Here is a 20,966-nt window from a genome sequence, read left to right on the forward strand (position 1 = left end):
GAGAGCGGTTGATTGGAGAGGTGATCAGGATGGGTTGCAGGAGCTGTTAATGGTGTGGATGGTTGTGTGGAGAGGCATTCAGGGTTGGTTGCAGGAGTTGTGAGTGGTGTGAACAGTTGTTTGGAGAGGCATTCAGGGTTGGTTGCAGGAGTTGTTATTGGTGTGAACGGTTGTGTGGTGAGGTGTTCAGGGCAGGTGATGGGTGTTCTTTCAAACCTGCAGTAAAACTCGTTCAGATCGTCTGCCAGTCGTTGATTTTCCACAGTGCTGGGGGGTGGTGTCTTGTAATTGGTGATCTTCTTTAGGCTTTTCCACACTGATGCGGAGTCGTTCGAAGTGAACTGAGTCCTTATTTTTTCAGAATAATTCCTCTTTGCCACTTTGATCTCCTTTTCCAGTGTGTATTTAGCCTGTTTATACAAGACATTGTCCCCCTTCACGTAAGCATCTTCTTTGGCCTGACGGAGCTGTCTGAGTTTTGCAGTGAACCACGGTTTGTCATTGTTGTAATTTAGTTGAGTCTTGGTAGGAATACACATATCCTCACAGAAACTGATATATGATGTTACCGTCTCTGTGAGTTCGTCCAGATCAGTGGCAGCAGCTTCAAAAACACTCCAATCAGTGAGGTCAAAACAAGATTGTAAATCCTGCTCTGCTTCATTAGTCCATCTTTTTACAGTCCTTAATACAGGTTTAGCTGATTTTAGTTTCTGCCTGTAGGTCGGTATAAGATGAACCAGAAGGTGATCAGAATGTCCCAAAGCTGCTCGTGGAACAGAGTGAAATGCATCCTTTATTGTTGTGTAACAGTGATCCAATATATTACTGTCTCTTGTGGGACAAGTAACATGCTGTCTGTATTTTGGCAGTTCACGGGAGAGATTGGCTTTATTAAAGTCCCCAAGAATGATTAAAACAGAGTCTGGGTGTTGTTGTTCTGTCTCTGTGATCTGCTCAGCGAGTTTCTGTAAAGCTGAGCTCACGTGCGCTTGAGGAGGGATGTAAACACTCACCAGAATGAACGAATGAAACTCCCGCGGCGAATAGAACTGTCACGTTCGGTGTTACAAAGAACCACGGGATAGATCCAAGTGCAGGTATGTGACTTTTATTAAAGGGCAAATCCAAAGGGTAAACAGTCCAGGCATGAGTCGAAACCAAAAACATCCATCCAAACATAAACCAAACAAGAAGACAAGGCAAGGGCAAGAACTGACGGACATGAATTAACATTACATTAAACAAGGACTCCATGACTAAGACTCAGACAGACCAGGTATAAATACACAAAATGATAATGGGGAAACAGGAGACAGGTGGGGAACAATCAATTAACTAAACAAGGAGGAAGGTGACCAAAATAAGGAGACAGGAAGTGATAAGGTGACAGACACCGTGAGAAAGGAGGACATCTAGTGGAAACCCAGGGACACAACCCAGACACTGTGACAGAACCCCCCCTCTACGGAGCGGCTCCCAGACGCTCCACGACAGACACAAAACAGACCAGGAGGGAGGCGGACAGGTGGAGGCTCAGGGGGAGGGATGGAGGGCCAGAAAAGAAAGACATTGGAAACAGGCACCAGAAAGTAACCACAAAACAGGAAGACCAGGAGGGAGGAGGACTGGAGGAGGTTCAGGGGGAGGGATGGAGGGCCAGACTACAGAGAGGAACAGGGACAGGAGTAAATACAAAAACAACAAACAAAAAACAACATGAAGCCCCCCAGGGCGGGACAGAAGACCACCACGTCCTTGTGGTCGAGGCCAGAGTCCTCCAGGGCGGGGCAGAAGACCACCACAACCGTGTAGTCAGGGCAAGCGCCCCCCAGGGCGGAGCAGAAGACCACCACGTCCTCGTGGTCAGAGCGGACGCCCCCCAGGGCGGAATGGAAGACCACCACGTCCGTGTGGTCAGAACGGAAGCCCCCCAGGGCGGAGCAGAGGACCACCATGTCCTCGTGGTCAGAGCGGAAGCCCCCCAGGGCGGAGCGGAGGACCACCACGTCCTCGTGGTCGACGCCAGAGTCCCCCAGGGCGGAGCGGATGACCACCACCCCCCTGTGGTCGATGCCAAAGTCCAACAGGCCCGAGCAGCAGCCCACCCAGTGACTTGACTTGACTCTGAACGTCCAACGGTGACCCGCCCTGACTCTGGAAGGTCATCAGTGACTGGCCCTGACTCTGGAGAGTCCACTGGGACCTGACTCGACTCTGGACGGTCAACAGGAACTAGCCCTGACTCTAGACCGGTCTTGGGCACCGAATCGGGAACGGCATCGGGCACCGCCTCGGCCTCGGGAACGGCATCGGGCACCGCCTCGGCCTCCGGAACCGCATCGCCCTCCGGAACAGCATCGGCCTCGGGCACCGCCTCGGCCTCCGGAACGGCATCGGGCACCGCCTCGGCCTCCGGAACAGCATCGGCATCGGGCACCGCCTCGGCCTCCGGAACAGCATCGGGCACCGCCTCGGCATCGGGCACCGCCTCGGCCTCCGGAACAGTATCGGGCACCGCCTCGACATCGGGCACCGCCTCGGCATCGGGCACCGCCTCAGCATCGGGCACCGCCTCGGCCTCCGGAACCGCATCGGGCACCGCCTCGGCATCGGGCACCGCCTCGGCCTCCGGAACAGCATCGGGCACCGCCTCGGCATCGGGCACCGCCTCGGCCTCCGGAACAGCATCGGGCACCGCCTCGGCATCGGGCACCGCCTCGGCCTCCGGAACAGCATCGGGCACCGCCTCGGCATCGGGCACCGCCTCGGCCTCCGGAACAGCATCGGGCACCGCCTCGGCATCGGGCACCGCCTCGGCCTCCGGAACAGCATCGGGCACCGCCTCGGCTTCGGGCACCGCCTCAGCCTCCGGAACAGCATCGGGCACCGCCTCGGTCTCCGGAACAGCATCGGGCACCGCCTTGGCATCGGGCACCGCCTCGGCCTCCGGAACAGCATCGGGCACCGCCTCGGCATCGGGCACCGCCTCGGCCTCCGGAACAGCATCGGGCACCGCCTCGGCCTCCGGAACAGCATCGGGCACCGCCTCGGCATCGGGCACCGCCTCGGCTTCCGGAACAGCATCGGGCACCACCACGTCCTCGTGGTCAGAGCGGACGCCCCCCAGGGCGGAATGGAAGACCACCACGTCCGTGTGGTCAGAACGGAAGCCCCCCAGGGCGGAGCAGAGGACCACCATGTCCTCGTGGTCAGAGCGGAAGCCCCCCAGGGCGGAGCGGAGGACCACCACGTCCTCGTGGTCGACGCCAGAGTCCCCCAGGGCGGAGCGGATGACCACCACCCCCCTGTGGTCGATGCCAAAGTCCAACAGGCCCGAGCAGCAGCCCACCCAGTGACTTGACTTGACTCTGAACGTCCAACGGTGACCCGCCCTGACTCTGGAAGGTCATCAGTGACTGGCCCTGACTCTGGAGAGTCCACTGGGACCTGACTCGACTCTGGACGGTCAACAGGAACTAGCCCTGACTCTAGACCGGTCTTGGGCACCGAATCGGGAACGGCATCGGGCACCGCCTCGGCCTCGGGAACGGCATCGGGCACCGCCTCGGCCTCCGGAACCGCATCGCCCTCCGGAACAGCATCGGCCTCGGGCACCGCCTCGGCCTCCGGAACGGCATCGGGCACCGCCTCGGCCTCCGGAACAGCATCGGCATCGGGCACCGCCTCGGCCTCCGGAACAGCATCGGGCACCGCCTCGGCATCGGGCACCGCCTCGGCCTCCGGAACAGTATCGGGCACCGCCTCGACATCGGGCACCGCCTCGGCATCGGGCACCGCCTCAGCATCGGGCACCGCCTCGGCCTCCGGAACCGCATCGGGCACCGCCTCGGCATCGGGCACCGCCTCGGCCTCCGGAACAGCATCGGGCACCGCCTCGGCATCGGGCACCGCCTCGGCCTCCGGAACAGCATCGGGCACCGCCTCGGCATCGGGCACCGCCTCGGCCTCCGGAACAGCATCGGGCACCGCCTCGGCATCGGGCACCGCCTCGGCCTCCGGAACAGCATCGGGCACCGCCTCGGCATCGGGCACCGCCTCGGCCTCCGGAACAGCATCGGGCACCGCCTCGGCTTCGGGCACCGCCTCAGCCTCCGGAACAGCATCGGGCACCGCCTCGGTCTCCGGAACAGCATCGGGCACCGCCTTGGCATCGGGCACCGCCTCGGCCTCCGGAACAGCATCGGGCACCGCCTCGGCATCGGGCACCGCCTCGGCCTCCGGAACAGCATCGGGCACCGCCTCGGCCTCCGGAACAGCATCGGGCACCGCCTCGGCATCGGGCACCGCCTCGGCTTCCGGAACAGCATCGGGCACCGCCTCGGCCTCCGGAACAGCATCGGGCACCGCCTCGGCATCGGGCACCGCCTCGGCCTCCGGAACAGCATCGGGCCCCACCTCGGCCTCCGGAACAGCATCGGGCACCGCCTCGGTCTCCGGAACAGCATCGGGCACCGCCTCGGGAACGTCCTCTGGGCCTTGAGGAACGGTAGACGCCTGTCTCCTCCTCCTCCGCCCTCTATGTTGGCGAGCCGGTGACACCTTATCTGGAGACTCAGGCGTTGAGTCGGCCATCTTGTGCTGTGGCGCTGGGCTGGCGGCCATCTTGTGCTGTGGCTCTGGGCTGGTAGCCATCTTGTGCTGTGGCCCTGGATTGGCGGCCATCTTGAGCAGTGGTGCTGGGCTGGGGACCGCCCCACCGGAAGAGACCGGAGTGGCTGGGGCATTCCACAGAAGCCGATGCTGCACATAGTACACAAACTCCCAGTAGTCCAGTGTCTCTAAATGTACCATCTCCTCCTGAGACACTGGATCATCCAGCCCGCCGTTGAAGTAGTCCTTCAAGGCCGCATCGTTGTATCCCATACCCTCGGCCAGGGACCAGAACACCTGTGCCAGGGCACCCACCTCATTGCCCTCTTGGCGGAGAGCGATCAGCCGGAGATACTTAGCTCTCCGCTCCGCCATCTTGGCTGGGGAACGGGAAAAAAACATACCGCTGGATCTCAGTGCGACGGAGTCCTTCTGTCACGTTCGGTGTTACAAAGAACCACGGGATAGATCCAAGTGCAGGTATGTGACTTTTATTAAAGGGCAAATCCAAAGGGTAAACAGTCCAGGCATGAGTCGAAACCAAAAACATCCATCCAAACATAAACCAAACAAGAAGACAAGGCAAGGGCAAGAACTGACGGACATGAATTAACATTACATTAAACAAGGACTCCGTGACTAAGACTCAGACAGACCAGGTATAAATACACAAAATGATAATGGGGAAACAGGAGACAGGTGGGGAACAATCAATTAACTAAACAAGGAGGAAGGTGACCAAAATAAGGAGACAGGAAGTGATAAGGTGAAAGACACCGTGAGAAAGGAGGACATCTAGTGGAAACCCAGGGACACAACCCAGACACTGTGACAAGAACGGCTTGCAGTTAATGAAGAGCGTTTCCAGATTTGAGCAGCACGTCTTCTTTAACACAGTTACATCTGTACACCACCGTTCATTGATGTAAAAGCATGTCCCGCCGCCGCGCGATTTCCCCGTTGATTCTGCGTCGCGATCCGCTCTAAACAGCTGAAAGTCCGGCAGATGGAGCGCGCTGTCCGGTATGGTGTCATTCAGCCAAGTTTCCGTGAAACACAGAGCAGCAGAGTGGGAGAAATCTTTATTTGTCCGAGAGAGCAGAAGCAGTTCGTCCGTTTTGTTGGGAAGAGAGCGGAGATTTGCCAGATGGATGCTAGGCAATGGCGTTCGAAATCCGATTGCAGGAATATAACTAAAGACAGGACAAACTAACAAAAACACAAAAACAACTGCAGAGCACGTCACGGAGGCAGCCATCCTGTATCGGCGCCACTCAGATATCACTGAGTGATCTATATGAAAGAGCAAGAGATTCACACCTTTATCTCGACCACCACAAGCTATAAAGAACTACCCCAAACCCCAGCCCCCTCCAGCTGTACTGAACTCTCCAGCTGTCTGTTTTTTGGCTTAAAGAAACAATGTGTTTTCATGTTACATGTTAGTTGAAACATGCTTGCACACACAGCAGCCTTACTCTTTTTATTCATTACTTTCTCGCAGCCCTTATTATTATTTTCACAAGACCATAATGATAATAACAAATTATCAATTCATAATTAATCATTATTTTATGAAATTCATTGTTATTTGTGATCGTCGGTGTTTGCAGGAGGCTTTAAGACCAAGCGGAATCCTCCGCAGCAGCTCCCGCCTCACAAATAGTCTAGGCCTATTCTTAAACTTGGAGCTCATTATATTGAAGTACAAATCCAAACACCAGACACGTTATGCATTTTATGAATAATGAAATGTTATGAAAAGTATGCATTTTATTTATTGACAGGTTATAGGCTGTGGTTGAAATAATATTTTAGTTCACAACTTTAAGTTCCATTGTTTAAAAAAAAAATGCTTTATTGGCTAACGTTTCATAAACGTTCAGTTGTTATGCTCTAAAATCCAATGCCATTTGTAATTTCACAGTATTTTCACCTCCTAAATCAATAACCTTTAAAGTCACAATTCTATAATGGTCAAAATTACTCAGGGCAATGGTATTTTTAATGACATTATTTTATTATTATTATTTATTTTTTTATAATTGTAGCCTACATAAATAGGTGAAGCAAAACAAATATTTGGACCATCCCTTATTTTTTCCCTTATTTTCTTAAAGAAGAAACACTTATTTTCTACAAGAATAAACATGATAACATTTTAATAATTCAAAAACTTTTTTTTTACTTGAATTTAAATACTAATAAACTAACTTTAAAATCTCAAGGAGTTTATAAGTTAAAAAGGGTAAAATGTCACGTGCATGTAACCTAAATGAACTTGTGTTAACAATATAATTAGAACTAACAATATAATTTTTCTTTTTTCAATGAACAATTCGTGTATAAAATGGGGCAGCAACCTTTATATCAAACATTTTTAAATCGTCCACAGCTGAGCAACGCTGAGGTGGATCTGCGCCAGGGCACGCGAAGTGAATGTGCTGCACAAAGTCATATAAAAAGGCTATGGGGAAAAAAACTGGATAGCCTGGGCCCAGGCTCTGTTCTGAAGTATATAATAATTATAATTACTGTTAACCCAGAGTAACAAATTTTAACTGATTAATCGCCTATTTTCGTTTTTTTTTTTTTATTAAACACTCTAAAAATTAATTCAGTTTGTGAGAGGAAAAAAAAATAAGTCATGTATAAGTTGCATTTTATTACATTTCAGAAATAATAACGGGAAGCCTAATAATGTTATAATGTAACAACAGGATATTTTTAGTTCCCTTAACTATACAACAAATCGTTTAAATTTAACAAATTTATCAGAACAAAACAAAAAATAAACATATATAATTCTAATGGATAACTATAATTGCAGTATATAATAATATAGACTTAGCTATAAACAAACAAAAAATAATAATAATTTAAAGTGAAACATAAGGTAAGGTTGGGCTTTCTCATTCTCTCGCTCGGGAGAAATCCAAACGTTTCCATATTCGTGATGTTGCCCATTTGAAGCTTAACTATTATTCATGAGGTGAAATATGCTTTGTAATTCACGCGTGTTTCAGTATCGATGGGAAAAAAATCAGAATTAACAATATGTCATAGTGGACCCCTGCTTGCGACGAATGGCTGCTGTTTCTAATGAATATGTGTGTGAGGCACCAGCGTGATCAAACAGCTGAAACAGAAAATACTCAATTTTGGGTCACACATAAGGCATAATTCAAAAATGGAAAGTGTTAGTAGTTTGAAAAATCAAGAATAATAACTGAGTTAATAATGAATATTGCTAAATGCTGGAGCATTCTCATTTCGCTCTGCATATGGAACCTGAAGATTTTTAAACCAAGAATTTAGCTTTTTATCCATATATATATATATATATATATATATATATATATATATATACACACACACAGGTCCTTCTCAAAAAATTAGCATATTGTGATAAAGTTCATTATTTTCCATAATGTAATGATAAAAATTAAACTTTCATATATTTTAGATTCATTGCACACCAACTGAAATATTTCAGGTCTTTTATTGTTTTAATACTGATGATTTTAGCATACAGCTCATGAAAACCCAAAATTCCTATCTTAAAAAATTAGCATATTTCATCCGACCAATAAAAGAAAATTGTTTTTAATACAAAGAAAGTCAACCTTCAAATAATTATGTTCAGTTATGCACTCAATACTTGGTCGGGAATCCTTTTGCAGAAATGACTGCTTCAATGCGGCGTGGCATGGAGGCAATCAGCCTGTGGCACTGCTGAGGTGTTATGGAGGCCCAGGATGCTTCGATAGCGGCCTTAAGCTCATCCAGAGTGTTGGGTCTTTCATCTCTCAACTTTCTCTTCACAATATCCCACAAATTCTTAATGGGGTTTAGGTCAGGAGAGTTGGCAGGCCAATTGAGCACAGTAATACCATGGTCAGTAAACCATTTACCAGTGGTTTTGGCAATGTGAGCAGGTGCCAGGTCATGCTGAAAAACGAAATCTTCATCTCCATAAAGCTTTTCAGCAGATGGAAGCATGAAGTGCTCCAAAATCTCCTGATAACTAGCTGCATTGACCCTGCCCTTGATAAAACAGAGTGGACCAACACCAGCAGCTGACATGGCACCCCAGACCATCACTGACTGTGGGTACTTGACACTGGACTTCAGGCATTTTGGCATTTCCTTCTCCCCAGTCTTCCTCCAGACTCTGGCACCTTGATTTCCGAATGACATGCAAAATTTGCTTTCATCCGAAAAAAGTACTTTGGAACACTGAGCAACAGTCCAGTGCTGCTTCTCTGTAGCCCATTTCCTGCACACGCCTGTGCACGGTGGCTCTGGATGTTTCTACTCCAGACTCCGTCCACTGCTTCCGTAGGTCCTCCAAGGTCTGGAATCGGTCCTTCTCCACAATCTTCCTCAGGGTCCGGTCACCTCTTCTCGTTGTGCAGCGTTTTTTGCCACAATTTTTCCTTCCCACAGACTTCCCACTGAGGTGCCTTGATACAGCACTCTGGGAACAGGCTATTCGTTCAGAAATTTCTTTCTGTGTCTTACCCTCTCGCTTGAGGGTGTCAATGATGGCCTTCTGGACAGCAGTCAGGTCAGCAGTCTTACCCATGATTGCGGTTTTGAGTAATGAACCAGGCTGGGAGTTTTTAAAAGCCTCAGGAAACTTTTGCAGGTGTTTAGAGTTAATTAGTTGATTCAGATGATTAGGTTAATAGCTCATTTAGAGAACCTTTTCATGATATGCTAATTTTTTGAGATAAGAATTTTGGGTTTTCATGAGCTGTATGCCAAAATCATCAGTGTTAAAACAATAAAAGACCTGAAATATTTCAGTTGGTGTGCAATGAATCTAAAATATATGAAAGTTTAATTTTTATCATTACATTATGGAAATAATGAACTTTATCACAATATGCAAATTTTTTTAGAAGGACCTGTATATATATTACTATAATAACAATAGCATGCATATTCTGTCCCTCTATGTTCAGTAGTATTGTATTAGTTCGCTAAAGCATTTCTTTATTTTCCCACTAGGGGTCAGTATATCCCTTACTGTTTTTGGGAGTTCATCTTCGATTATATTTTGCATGCACTATGACTGTGCTCTGTTGGTGATGTGTTGAGGCAGTGGGCAAAAAGTTTGTTACACGCAGTGTGAGAAAATGTCCGGAGGTGTTGACATGCTATACTCCTCTCAGACCCCTTATATCTTTGGGAAGCTTTGACATGCCATAACCTGTAAGTATTTATTGGCCAATTTTGTTTTTCTAAATGCTCTGTTACTTAAGAAGTTATTTTAACTCTTACAAGCAAGAAGTTGTTTGTGATCTAAGTCAAGCTAATGTTGCTAGCTTCTGTTTAGTATGTGGTTGCACAGTTACTTATAACTCTGTTTTTTACACAACTCAGGTCGTCAGGTTGTACATACAGGTTGTCAAAGTAAACAAGTAGCTTTTGTTTTCCTGTGTAGCTTTGATCAAGGCTTGCTGAGTTCATGATCTACTAAATCTAACTAAAGAGGAAAGACCTGTTATACTTTTACAGAATAGTGAAAAAAGAAAGAAAGTTATAACACTCTTCTACAGTAGCAATAAATACATTTTGGGACTATAAATATGTCGAACAGTATTTTGAACTGCCTGTTAATCTGTGTACTGAAACTGCAATTGACTGCAGTATATTCTGCAACCACATGGTGGCAAACTGACACAAACTGAATTATTTAAAAATGTAATCTTGTAATTATTATATATTGAATTCTGATCACGTCCAGCATTTAAATCCACAGCAATGTGTCTTGGTTTGCTAAATAATTTATTTTTATTAAAATATACTTGTAGGTTTACAGTTTTACAAAATCAGAAAAGAGAGGTCTTCAGTAAAGGCACTAAGAAGAAAACTATGTCCTGTCATTCCTGGAGCCACACCTTCTCTTACTGAATGTTTAGCTCACTGCATAGGCTGAGTAGCCACACACTCAACCGAGGGCAGAAGAATGCATATGATCCTTTGTGTAAAGGTCTTTTAATTTTTAATGAGTACGTAGACTGTAGCCTAAGATTATCCTAAGATTATTAGTTTTGAAATTAACTCACTGTAAAAAAAAATGTTTTTTTAAAGACGTTACAATGTTATATCACAATGTTATTGTTGTTTTACTTCCTCCTTTTATCTCATTTTACAATTACATTCATTTCACAATCCGTCCCTTTGCGCCACCTGGTGGTAGTTCAGCAAATGATTTTAACACATGACTGAATTACAGTTAAAGCCGCAGTGGTAATACCCATTTAGGTTGTCCACCTACTGTAGTAACTGTCACGGAACGCACACAATAAGGTAGATCCAATAGCAGTGTTTATTGGGATAATCCAGAATCATAAATCAGCCAGTCAAAGGTCAAAATCCAGGTAAGCAGTCCAAAACAAGAAACACAAACAAAAACCAAGGAACACGAAATACCGGGTGACATTAACCGAGTACTCCGTGACAATGACAGAAACAAACCGGGTACATATATACAGGTGCAGACAATGTGAGTGGGAACAGCTGTGTACAATGAACAGTGATAAGTCCAGATAAAGGCTGTGTGAAATGCAGTTCCTGAAGTGGGGTGACGATATGGGAAAGTGAGACCTCTAGTGGACACCCAGGAATGCACAAACCAGACACTGTGACAGTAACTAACTACTTGAGTAGTTTTTTGTTTTTTACTCTTACTCAAGTAACTTTTCAGATTATTACTTTTAGTTTTACTTACACGTTGTTGACATTCTTTGTCTAATGGAGATGGCTGGTTTAATTACAGAAAATGGCAGAAAACATGGAAAACACCAAAGCGATTTACATCTTCTACGCTACCCTGTCAACACACCCATGTGGGGCCCATAAGGGATGGATATGGGCTGGTGAGTGGGCCCCATCTGGGCTGCCCAGATGGGGCCCAGTTAATTTTGTCCGGGGGTTCCATGGTGGCCCCATGTGGGCAAGCCCAGATGGGCTGAAGGTGGGCTTCACATGGGCCCTAGCTAAAACCCACTTGGGCAACCCAGGTTTCTCCCATCTGGGGCCCAGACTAGCTGGGTCCCATGTGGGCTGATTATGGGTCCCTGCTATTATACCCATATGGGTAATAACCATTATTATTATGGGCTAACAAATTCATTTTTGGGGAATTTGAACAAATTCAAATTTTCATTCTTATTTTACAGTCAGCCCATACAGTTCTTTAACAATTGTAAGATGTTAATATTTTTGTTACACAGCCAATATCCCCGAGTCTGGTGGACCCACCACATTATTAGGCTTTTAAATCAATACAGCCATAACAATTTATGTAAAAATACTTAACAGATGTTTACTTTAGCTCAATATTACCAATGGTATATACATAATTTATGGTTCTTATTTGCCATTTACCCCTGTGAGATAACAATTATGATCATATGATAGTTTTTTTTTGTGAGAAAACATGGAAATTCAATTATAAAAAATGTAAAAAATAAAAAAATAGAAACAAGATTTTTTATCATTATTGGTGCTCATTTCTTAGAACTTTATTAAGAATAGGTGAAAGTGCTTGAAATGTAACAATTTTGTAACTTTGTGTGTGAATAGCAGGTGCAGAAAAAAAAAACATTCGCACACAGACAAGACACAGCAGGCCCAGTTAGGAGGAGGACACAGTTAATAAATAGCGTAACTTTTTCTTTTAGCAAACATTGAAACTGGGTCTCACAGACCCGAACACCTTGGGTTAAACAAGCTAAAATAACAAGGATACCAGTAATACAATTAATTACATTTTATTTATTTTAAATTTATGACAACATGCTTTTGCACAGTGTTCCCTCACTGTCACAAACAGAATTAGTTTCTTTCCACCTCAAACGAGCCTGAAGCCTGAAGTCCTTGTTGAGGGGTTGCCTGTCGGGCCTGTCTATTACCCCCCCGGTCCCTAGCACCAATGAGCCACTTGGAGACCGCCTTCTCGGCATCTTTACGGGTGATTTGGCTGGTCATGGCGTTTTTCTTTAAGCCTCCTTCAAGAAACAAATAAAACGGTGACTTACTACACAACTCTCAGCCAGGACTGTAAAGACAACTATGTTAAAAAAGAGCTATATAAATTAAGATTATTATTAGAAATAACACATTCTCTTGAACACACAAGCTAAGCAACTGAGAGACATGTGTGAACACACTGCTCAGCCAGGACAACAAACGCTTCATTCACAATATTTAAAATCGACATGTTTATAACGTTAGGGTATTGTGACACATTTCTATTATGGGTACAACTTAAAACTTTATCCACATGCACACCTACCATATATTACTTCATACAGTTTTAAGGCCTTGAACTCTCTCTTCCCATTTCGGCCCACAAAGTTATACTGCCTGGATAGGCCATGGTCTAGGAGAAAAGTCATCATCCTTTTTGTGGCCTCGTCAACAGTCCCCCCACCTATGTCAGTCACAGCTGCAACCTGAGGGGGAACAAAGGCAATACAAAGCAAATTTATCTACAGTATATTGCTCACTGGAGTAAACCACTCAACATGAAAGAACTGCCAGAAGCATGGGTGTGAGCTAGGCGTGGAACGGTACATGTATTCGTATTGAATCGAAATGGTAGGGGCATCACTACATTGATTAAAAAATAAAAATAAAATGTTTTTAATGGTAGTATTATTTTATACAGAAATAAAGTATTTATAATTCAGATGAGAATAAAGTTAGTGTTAATTAAAATGAAGGAAAACAAATATATTGATCTGAAATATAGCAAATTAATTTTAAATTCATTCAGATACAATTACCAAACATATCTCAAGGTATTTTTTGTCTCTTTATTAATTTAATAAACTAATTATCCAAAAATTGTCAGTGCACTACAAATAAACTGGTTCTATGCCTTTATTAATAAAACTTATTTAAAAAATACAAGGTTTAAGACATTTATTTTACTTCGGTGGTACAGCCTGAGACATGCAAAATAAAAATAAATGCCTTGTACATTTTTTATTTTTTTTATTTTTGCTTTTCCCTCCATTGTACCGAACTCGTACTGAACCGTGATGCCTGAACCAAGGTATGAACCGAGCCGTGACTTCTGTGTTCCGTTCCACCCCTAGTGTGAGCACTCTTGGGAAGTTTCAGATCAAATTCACTGCAAGCCCCCCAATAAAATTTAATTTAGTTGCACTACCCTAGACTTAACATACATACCAACTCGGACATGAAGTTTGGGTTTGCCAGTTTTTCTTCCATGATTTCCACATCCCTAACTGTCTTTAGGGGGAAACCCTCGGGGGTAGAAGAGAAGGTGGTGCCGATGTTGCCACGCTGTTGTAGAAGCGTTTGTAACATCCTCCCCTGGATTTTTTGTGTCTCTTTCATCTCCTCAATCAGTGTTAAAATGCGAACAAACATGTTGCCCCTGATTTGTCTTTGAGAGGTTTCTGGTGACATGGTGACGTGGTGATGGGTTGAAACATCAGGCCATCTAAGGTTACCCAGAGGTGGTGGAAGTGTCGGCCTAGCAGATGATGGTGAAGAACTGAGGGTGGATGGAGGCGGTGCAGGTGTCAGCACAGACCTGAGGGTGGATGCACTGTACAAAAATCAACACTGTAAAAATCTCGTACAACAACAACAAAAAATCTTAGTACTAATTTCCCCTAGCTTTTTCTTTTTGACTCAACTTTTGTAAATAACAGTACGAACTGAAAATAAGTTGTCTGTGATACAAAAAAAAAAAGTTTAGTTGAGTCAACTTGACATTATTTGTTTTCTGGAGATGTGCAACTATTCTCTAACAAATCCTTTGAAGTTGAGGCAATTCAACATTTTGTGTCTATTCGAAACAAAAGTTGTTATTAAGAACAAACAGGTTCAGATGTTCTAATCGTTTTTGTCAAAAATAAGATTAGTGATTTATTCTAGTTTATGGGGCTGAAAACTTGATCATCTTGGTTTCTTTCTTTCTAAGCAACAAATTATGTGTTTTGCTAAACACTGATTCTTGGCTTTTTTTTCTGCGAGTTTGGGTCTTTGAACAAACCACCCAACCAAAGGAAATGATCATCACCAAAATGGTAAAAAAATTTACAATGTGGAGGTGATTACCTGAGGGTGGATGGAGGTGTAGGCCTGATTTGGCTGCCGGACCAATTGTCATCATCCTCATCCTCACTGGACAAAATCACTCGTCTAGAAATTTATAACATACAAGCACAATCAATGAGTTAAAGCACTTTAAAAAACAGTTGGTTAAAAAAAAATATATATACATTTTGGACAACAGATGATACCACTATACACAGGGTTCGTATACATTTCCACCAGAGAATTTCCATGACTGATCTATATACAGTATGACAACACTCTGGGTACCAGAGAGACACTCACATGGATCCTTAGCATCTGTTCCAACACCCCATTCCCCCTTCAGGCATGCACACATCCTTTTGTATACATCTCTTTTAACCCTCTAAACATGTGATTATTACTTTTATTAATTGATTACATTTAATTTTATTTATTGGTTAATTGTATATCTGTTGTCTACCTCCCTTGTTTTGACAGCTTTGAGCCAAATACCATATTTTTCGGGACTATTAGTCGCACCTAAGTATAAGTCGCATCAGTCCAAAAATATTTCATGACTAGGAAAAAAACATATATAAGTCGCACTGGACTATAAGTCGCATTGATTTAGAACCAAGAACCAAGAGAAAACATTACCGTCTACAGCCGCGAGAGGGCACTCTATGCTGCTCAGTGCTCCTGTCACCTATCAGATCGGCTGCATATTTATCTACCTGCAGTTTGTAATCTGCAGAACAGGATTTTCTTTTGGGGGCATTTTGTTTGCATTAAGTCTTTTTCAGTTGTCTTTAAGTTAATATTTCAGTTAACAGTTTTCAGTTAATGTTTTCAGGGGTATGCTACAGGAGCACTGAGCAGCATAGAGCACCCTCTCGCGCCTGTAGACGCTCATGTTTTCTCTTGGTTCATGTCAAATTAATTTTGATAAATAAGTCGCACCTGACTATAAGTCGCAGGACCAGCCAAACTATGAAAAAAAAGTGTGACTTCTAGTCCGGAAAATACGGTACACTTAACAAAACTCCCACAAAACTTGTCCTTCCTTTGTCATTGGGAAATTCAAATTTTCATCATCCATTTAGTAGTAGTAGTTCAAATACCCTCACCTCTTTTTGCGCTTCCCCCTTCCCATATTCTCTGTAGAATCAGATTCGGTTTGTACATCTGTGTTCTGTTCATACTCGACTAATTTTGTGCGGGCAATTTCATACGTTGCTTTGGGAGACAGACAAATGAGTGGCAATTAGTTTCATTCAGAGCTAATTTAAACCGAACCAACAGTGAACTCATCATGTCAGATAATCTCATACAAATGGACACCTTACCGACTTTTCTCTTAACAGTCAACTTGTATGTCGCCCAGTCAGTGTGAGGGTCCTGTTGCTCTATGACCGCCTTTGCCATGTTCATCCTTGCTGGTGGCCAGTAGCATTCATCCTCCTCAGGCCCGATAAACCACTTGGTCGGTATAACTGCCAATCCTCCACTATTTATAAATTCAACTATCGCGAAAGGTAACATGCTTAAAGAAAAACAAATACATACAAAAAAAAATTAAAACAAACAATAAAAAATAATAATAATAAATAGCACACTAGTGCAGGAGTGGCAATGCCACGTATCCAGTCTTGAGTGACAATAACACCATTTTTGTTTTTAACTCCTCCACAGGTAACAGCTGCAAGTCTTCAGATAAATTAAAAACAAAAAGAATTCCAAGACATGATGAGTCCATTGGATAGGTGAAAAAGGATTTGGCAGTTTCAAAGAAATTACACAGGACTTTAACAGTTCCAGAATGTGACAAAATGTTCCGCACAATAAGAATCCTTCCCCCTACAGAAAAACAGTTATCGCCACGAGAGGAGGAGATCAGTGTCTGTCCATCATTGTAATGCCTGTATTGTTCCCATGTTGCAATTGAATTAATCAATGGTCCAGAAAAGTGGAGCTGTTTAAGTGGGCTGAAAACTGATGTGGTCTTTTGGCTTGCCACTTTCTGCTTCTCATGGATTCGCCTGACGAGTTGTTGGACAGGGTTTTGAGGCCGACGGACAAGTTTTTTCAGTTTACCTAAAAATGTCTCAAAGGGAACAGCTGAAACACTATCTAACGGGCCGAATTTTCGTGCATCTTGAGCTAGGTGGATCAATGAATGCATGTTATAGCTGACAAATTCAGCGCCGTAAATTGCAGCAAAATCTGTTACAAAGAGTTTCAAAATCTCCTCAGCATAGTCACAATTGTCAGGAGAACATAAGGCAGGACTCAGAAGAATTCTCATAGATACCGATAGAAGTAAAAAGTTTCTGTACATTATACTGGGTATATTATTTAGGAGAACAACAGGCCCAGTGTAAAGTAAAAATTGCCGAAGCTCTGTAGCTTTCCATGTGCTGAATTCAAACAAGGATTGTGGTTTCCTTGCAAAATTGCTAGGTAAATATTGCCTGATAGAAACCATATATGCTGACATTACAACAAAAAACTTCATAGATTGCCTGCATTTCAGCGGCCCCTTCAACCAAAGAAATATTAACTTACGCATTGCCCCCAAGCAGACAAGGTGCATATAATCTAACACAAAACTGGTAACTAAACCTATACCCAGATCATTTAGGGGGGAGGCTGACAGTTGGTGCTGTTGATAGCCTTGCCTACCAAATTGCTCATCTGTCCTGAGCTCTGCTGATATTTCAGGATAAGCCACCTTCCCATTAATGTACTGGCCTTTTTGAGTGCACCTCTCACACCCATAATAGCCCGTATGGCCTTTGGAGCATTTAAGAAAGGCACGAGCAGGTGCATCACAAATAAAAGCATCGGGTAATGGTACCCTGAAATGTACACCATTGTACACAATACCACTGTGAGAAACGGCTTTCATATCTACAATGAATTCTTGTAAATACTCTTGCACATTTGCGGGTTTGGACGCACCAGAGTACACTCCAATTACAAAGACACTACACTCTGGAATTTCCTTAATCATACCCAGAATAGGCCACAGACTCATACTGGAGCTACGGAATAAGGGCAATCCATCGATGTTAATTCGAAGTGTGAGAGTATCAGTCACATTTGCTAAATGTCCTAAAGATGTTAGTTCAGCTATGAGAGCATTTTCGATTCCAAAGTGGTAGTAGGACCCCCCCAGCCATATTCGCCACATTGCAAGATCTGTCAGTTGACATAAGAGTTCTGCCATCCATTGGGATATCAAGACCCTTTCTCCTTAGGATTTTAAGAAGTGCAGACAGCGCTGTTTGTGGTATGTTGAATTCTGCAGCCCACTCTGCAAGCCCATGCGAATCATCATCATTATCATCTTCCAAGTCAGAACATACATCTCCATGCAAATCACAGTCACTATCACAACCAGGCACCTGGTTTTCAGAATCCAAATCATCAAATGAGGAAATGTTAAAATCATAAAAAGAATCTGAGGAATTTTCATCTTCTAAATCATTTGACGAATTCTCAAAACAGTTCTGATCACAAGCATCGTAGAAAGTGTCTGTGGAATCTTCGCTTTCAGTATGCTCTAACAAATCATCCAGTGGGTATTCCTTTTCAGAATCATGTGCCAACAAATCATCAATCATAGACTCCTTTTCAAGGAGACGCAAATGTTCCTCCACTTTCGCTGATATTTTCCTCCTTTTAGCTCTTTCTGAACACTCCATTATTTCTATAAAAAAAATAGAAAATAAAAAAAAGCATTTTAGTTTTTAGTTATGATTACAGGGGATCGGGAATGACAAACTCTAGAGTACAATTGCAAATCATATACTTTAGTTTGGTGAAGCTGGTATTAATGTGGCTGATTTTACCATCTGTTCTTCTAGTAGCCTTCAATTTGATAAGTAAACTCTTTGAAAGATAGCATTTATCTCTCTGTTAAGGCCTAACCCTTTACTATCGTGTTTCAATTGATTTATATTAATATGCGCGAGGTAGAGAGAGCCAGACAGCGCTCGTGCTGTTTTAAGACGGCGAGAGTGCGCGCGCGCGCGGCCGGGCGGGGCTCTCTCTCTGCTCGTTCGTGTTTGAACCTGTTTTTATACAGTCTGTGGTTTGAACACGGTGAGACTGTGCGCGCGCAGCCGGGCGTGGCTCGCTCTCTCTCTGCTCGTTCTTATATTCGCCCAGCACCGCAGTCATTCACCGATCAAATGGCGGGACAAATGTTTTTGCTATGGCGGCCGCGAAAAAATGTAGGAAAACCCCTGTATCAGTCGGCCTATGTAGCTAACGTGCATGGCAATATGGAACTTTGGAAAACACTGTCGATAAATACACAATATTAAACGACGCATTAAACAATTCACACGTCGCCTTAATGTAACAGACAAATAAACATATTTATTTAGATAAATGAGTCCATTATTACTATGGAAAACCCTTCCACGTCGCTATTTGTTCCATTTAAGAGGTGAATTCGTAGTGCAACAGTTAAACTCCGCTTCTCTGCGTGCTCCCGCGGCCAGGGGATGCAAATCCTGGCGGCAATGAGTGCCTTGGCACAACACCCTAGCCGATAAAACATTGCTGACATTCAAATGGACTTTCATCAGTGTTTTTGCTTTAACTGTAAATGCAACAAGTGCAAACATTAAAATGCCACCAGATGGTAAAAGCGGAGAAATGGGCATTTTAGAGCTTTTTTAACAGCTTGCGAACTAGAACTATGCCTGTTCGACTGCCTTGCTAACAAGTTCACAATCAAATCCTTCTAAACAATATATTCAAATCAACCACTCAAAATAAGCTATGTATGATCTTGACTTAATACATTAAACTCGTCTGTTCAACGCATATGCTTTAACCAGGTTTAATGGTTTACATTCGCGAAAAGCTAGTTCCTGGCCTCTTAACTAATACTTTCCAAAAAAGCTTTTGGTTAACATACATCATACTGTAAAATCATCTCCTGTTTATTATACATTGAGGCAGATTCTTACCTGTCTTTTGTCCACACGACACCGTAATGGATCCTTAACGGACAGCAGACTCAAGGCGGCAAAATTGTTGCTGGGCAAACTTCTTTCGCTCAGTGATGGGGGTGGAGCGTTCTCGATGTGCACTGCACACAGTGCGCACTGCTTACTTTAGGTTTGAACATTTTGTGGAGAAATCTGCTGTGGCAAACTTGTCTGTTGAAAGTTGTATAGTGCTTCAGACCACTATTAAATTGCTATGGCTTCTAAATAGCTTAATAGTCTAATAAAATTCATATAAAAAGTGACCCTAGCCCAGTGGCTATTGTTAAAAAAAGCATCCATGTCTGACACAATTAATTTTGAATATATTATATATAAAAACATAATATCTTGTGGAGCCCTGGAGCCCACTAGTTTAGCCCATATACTGCCCATGTGGGGCCCAACAATAAAGCCCACTCTGAGCCCATGCCCAGCCAAAGCCCAACTAGCCCAAGTGAGGCCCATGTGGGCCCCAAGTGGACGTGTTTGCAGGGTAGTTTTTCAGAACCAAATCTCAATATTTAATGGCTCTTTCTAATTCTAGTTTTTTTCTTTTTCCTCTTCAGGCTGCAGCATATTTGAGAACTGCAAGCGCTGTAACAATGGCACATGGGGCCCAAGAGATGATTTCTTTATAAAAGGGCAGTACTGTGCAGAGTGTCGCCCAGGCTGGTCTGGTGGGGACTGTTTAAGTAAGTTACTTACACTGCAGTTTTTGTGTATTCAGAGTAATGATATATTTAAGATATATCTGGAAATGTCTTTCTCTTCAACATGACTGTGAAATGCTCAGTGTTCGATTAAATTAATCATGATGCCATTTTTTTCTATTAAAGATCAACTAGCTTAACTGGATAAGCATCATTATTCTGAATAGTTTTACTCACATGCAATATCCCTGCCTTGGAAGTAAAAACACTACTATTACTGTATCAATGTCCTGTGTGGGTCATGGGCCCTGTGTCTCACAAGATTTCCATTCTTCATACATCGCTTTTTACATCTGAGATGATTCTAATCTTCAAATTATGATAACTTATCTCTGGGTTATTTATTTCCTTCAAATAAATTTGCAAATTTGATTAAAATATCTGGATTAATTTATATGAGATTACTGTGCATTCTGGTGTTAGTAGTGTTATCATATACTTTGTGTCAGATTGATGATACAATACGAATTGTGATGTTAAAAATGAAACCATTATGATGACACCACACAAAGATCACCTAAAAACAGTCCAACAAACAAATTGTGAAAGGCCGTCCAAAATC

The 20,966-nt window shown here is 43.7% G+C and overlaps 2 protein-coding genes across 3 annotated transcripts in view; one reads left to right on the forward strand and one right to left on the reverse strand.

Annotated features, from left to right (window-relative positions):
• pamr1b (peptidase domain containing associated with muscle regeneration 1b) overlaps positions 1–20,966 on the forward strand; it is a 161,650-nt gene that overhangs the window by 46,633 nt on the left and 94,051 nt on the right. For both annotated transcript variants that reach the window (XM_059536953.1, XM_059536952.1), the window contains exon 3: positions 20,261–20,386. In XM_059536953.1, coding sequence (XP_059392936.1) covers positions 20,261–20,386 — 126 coding nt within the window. The remainder of the gene's footprint in view (positions 1–20,260; positions 20,387–20,966) is intronic.
• LOC132125175 (uncharacterized) lies at positions 12,386–17,109 on the reverse strand. Its single transcript, XM_059536445.1, has 6 exons — positions 16,035–17,109; positions 15,816–15,924; positions 14,728–14,811; positions 13,828–14,197; positions 12,926–13,085; positions 12,386–12,638 (listed from the first exon to the last, which is right to left on the reverse strand). Exons 1-6 carry the CDS (start codon positions 16,228–16,230, stop codon positions 12,466–12,468), a joined length of 1,092 nt encoding a protein of 363 aa, XP_059392428.1. The 5' UTR covers positions 16,231–17,109; the 3' UTR covers positions 12,386–12,465.

Source organism: Carassius carassius, chromosome 43, assembly GCF_963082965.1.
Source record: "Carassius carassius chromosome 43, fCarCar2.1, whole genome shotgun sequence".
Classification (NCBI taxonomy): domain Eukaryota; kingdom Metazoa; phylum Chordata; class Actinopteri; order Cypriniformes; family Cyprinidae; genus Carassius; species Carassius carassius.

What these genes read in the sequence shown, in the direction of transcription:
- LOC132125175 (XM_059536445.1), bottom strand. Translation starts at nt 16,230, where the DNA reads ATGTTACCTTTCGCGATAGTTGAATTTATAAATAGTGGAGGATTGGCA. An exon ending in CAAACTTCATGTCCGAGTTG is followed by an intron (nt 13,086 to 13,827) that starts GTATGTATGTTA and finishes GTTCCCCCTCAG; the next exon opens with GTTGCAGCTGTGACTGACAT. An exon ending in ACTGTATGAAGTAATATATG is followed by an intron (nt 12,639 to 12,925) that starts GTAGGTGTGCAT and finishes TGTTTCTTGAAG; the next exon opens with GAGGCTTAAAGAAAAACGCC.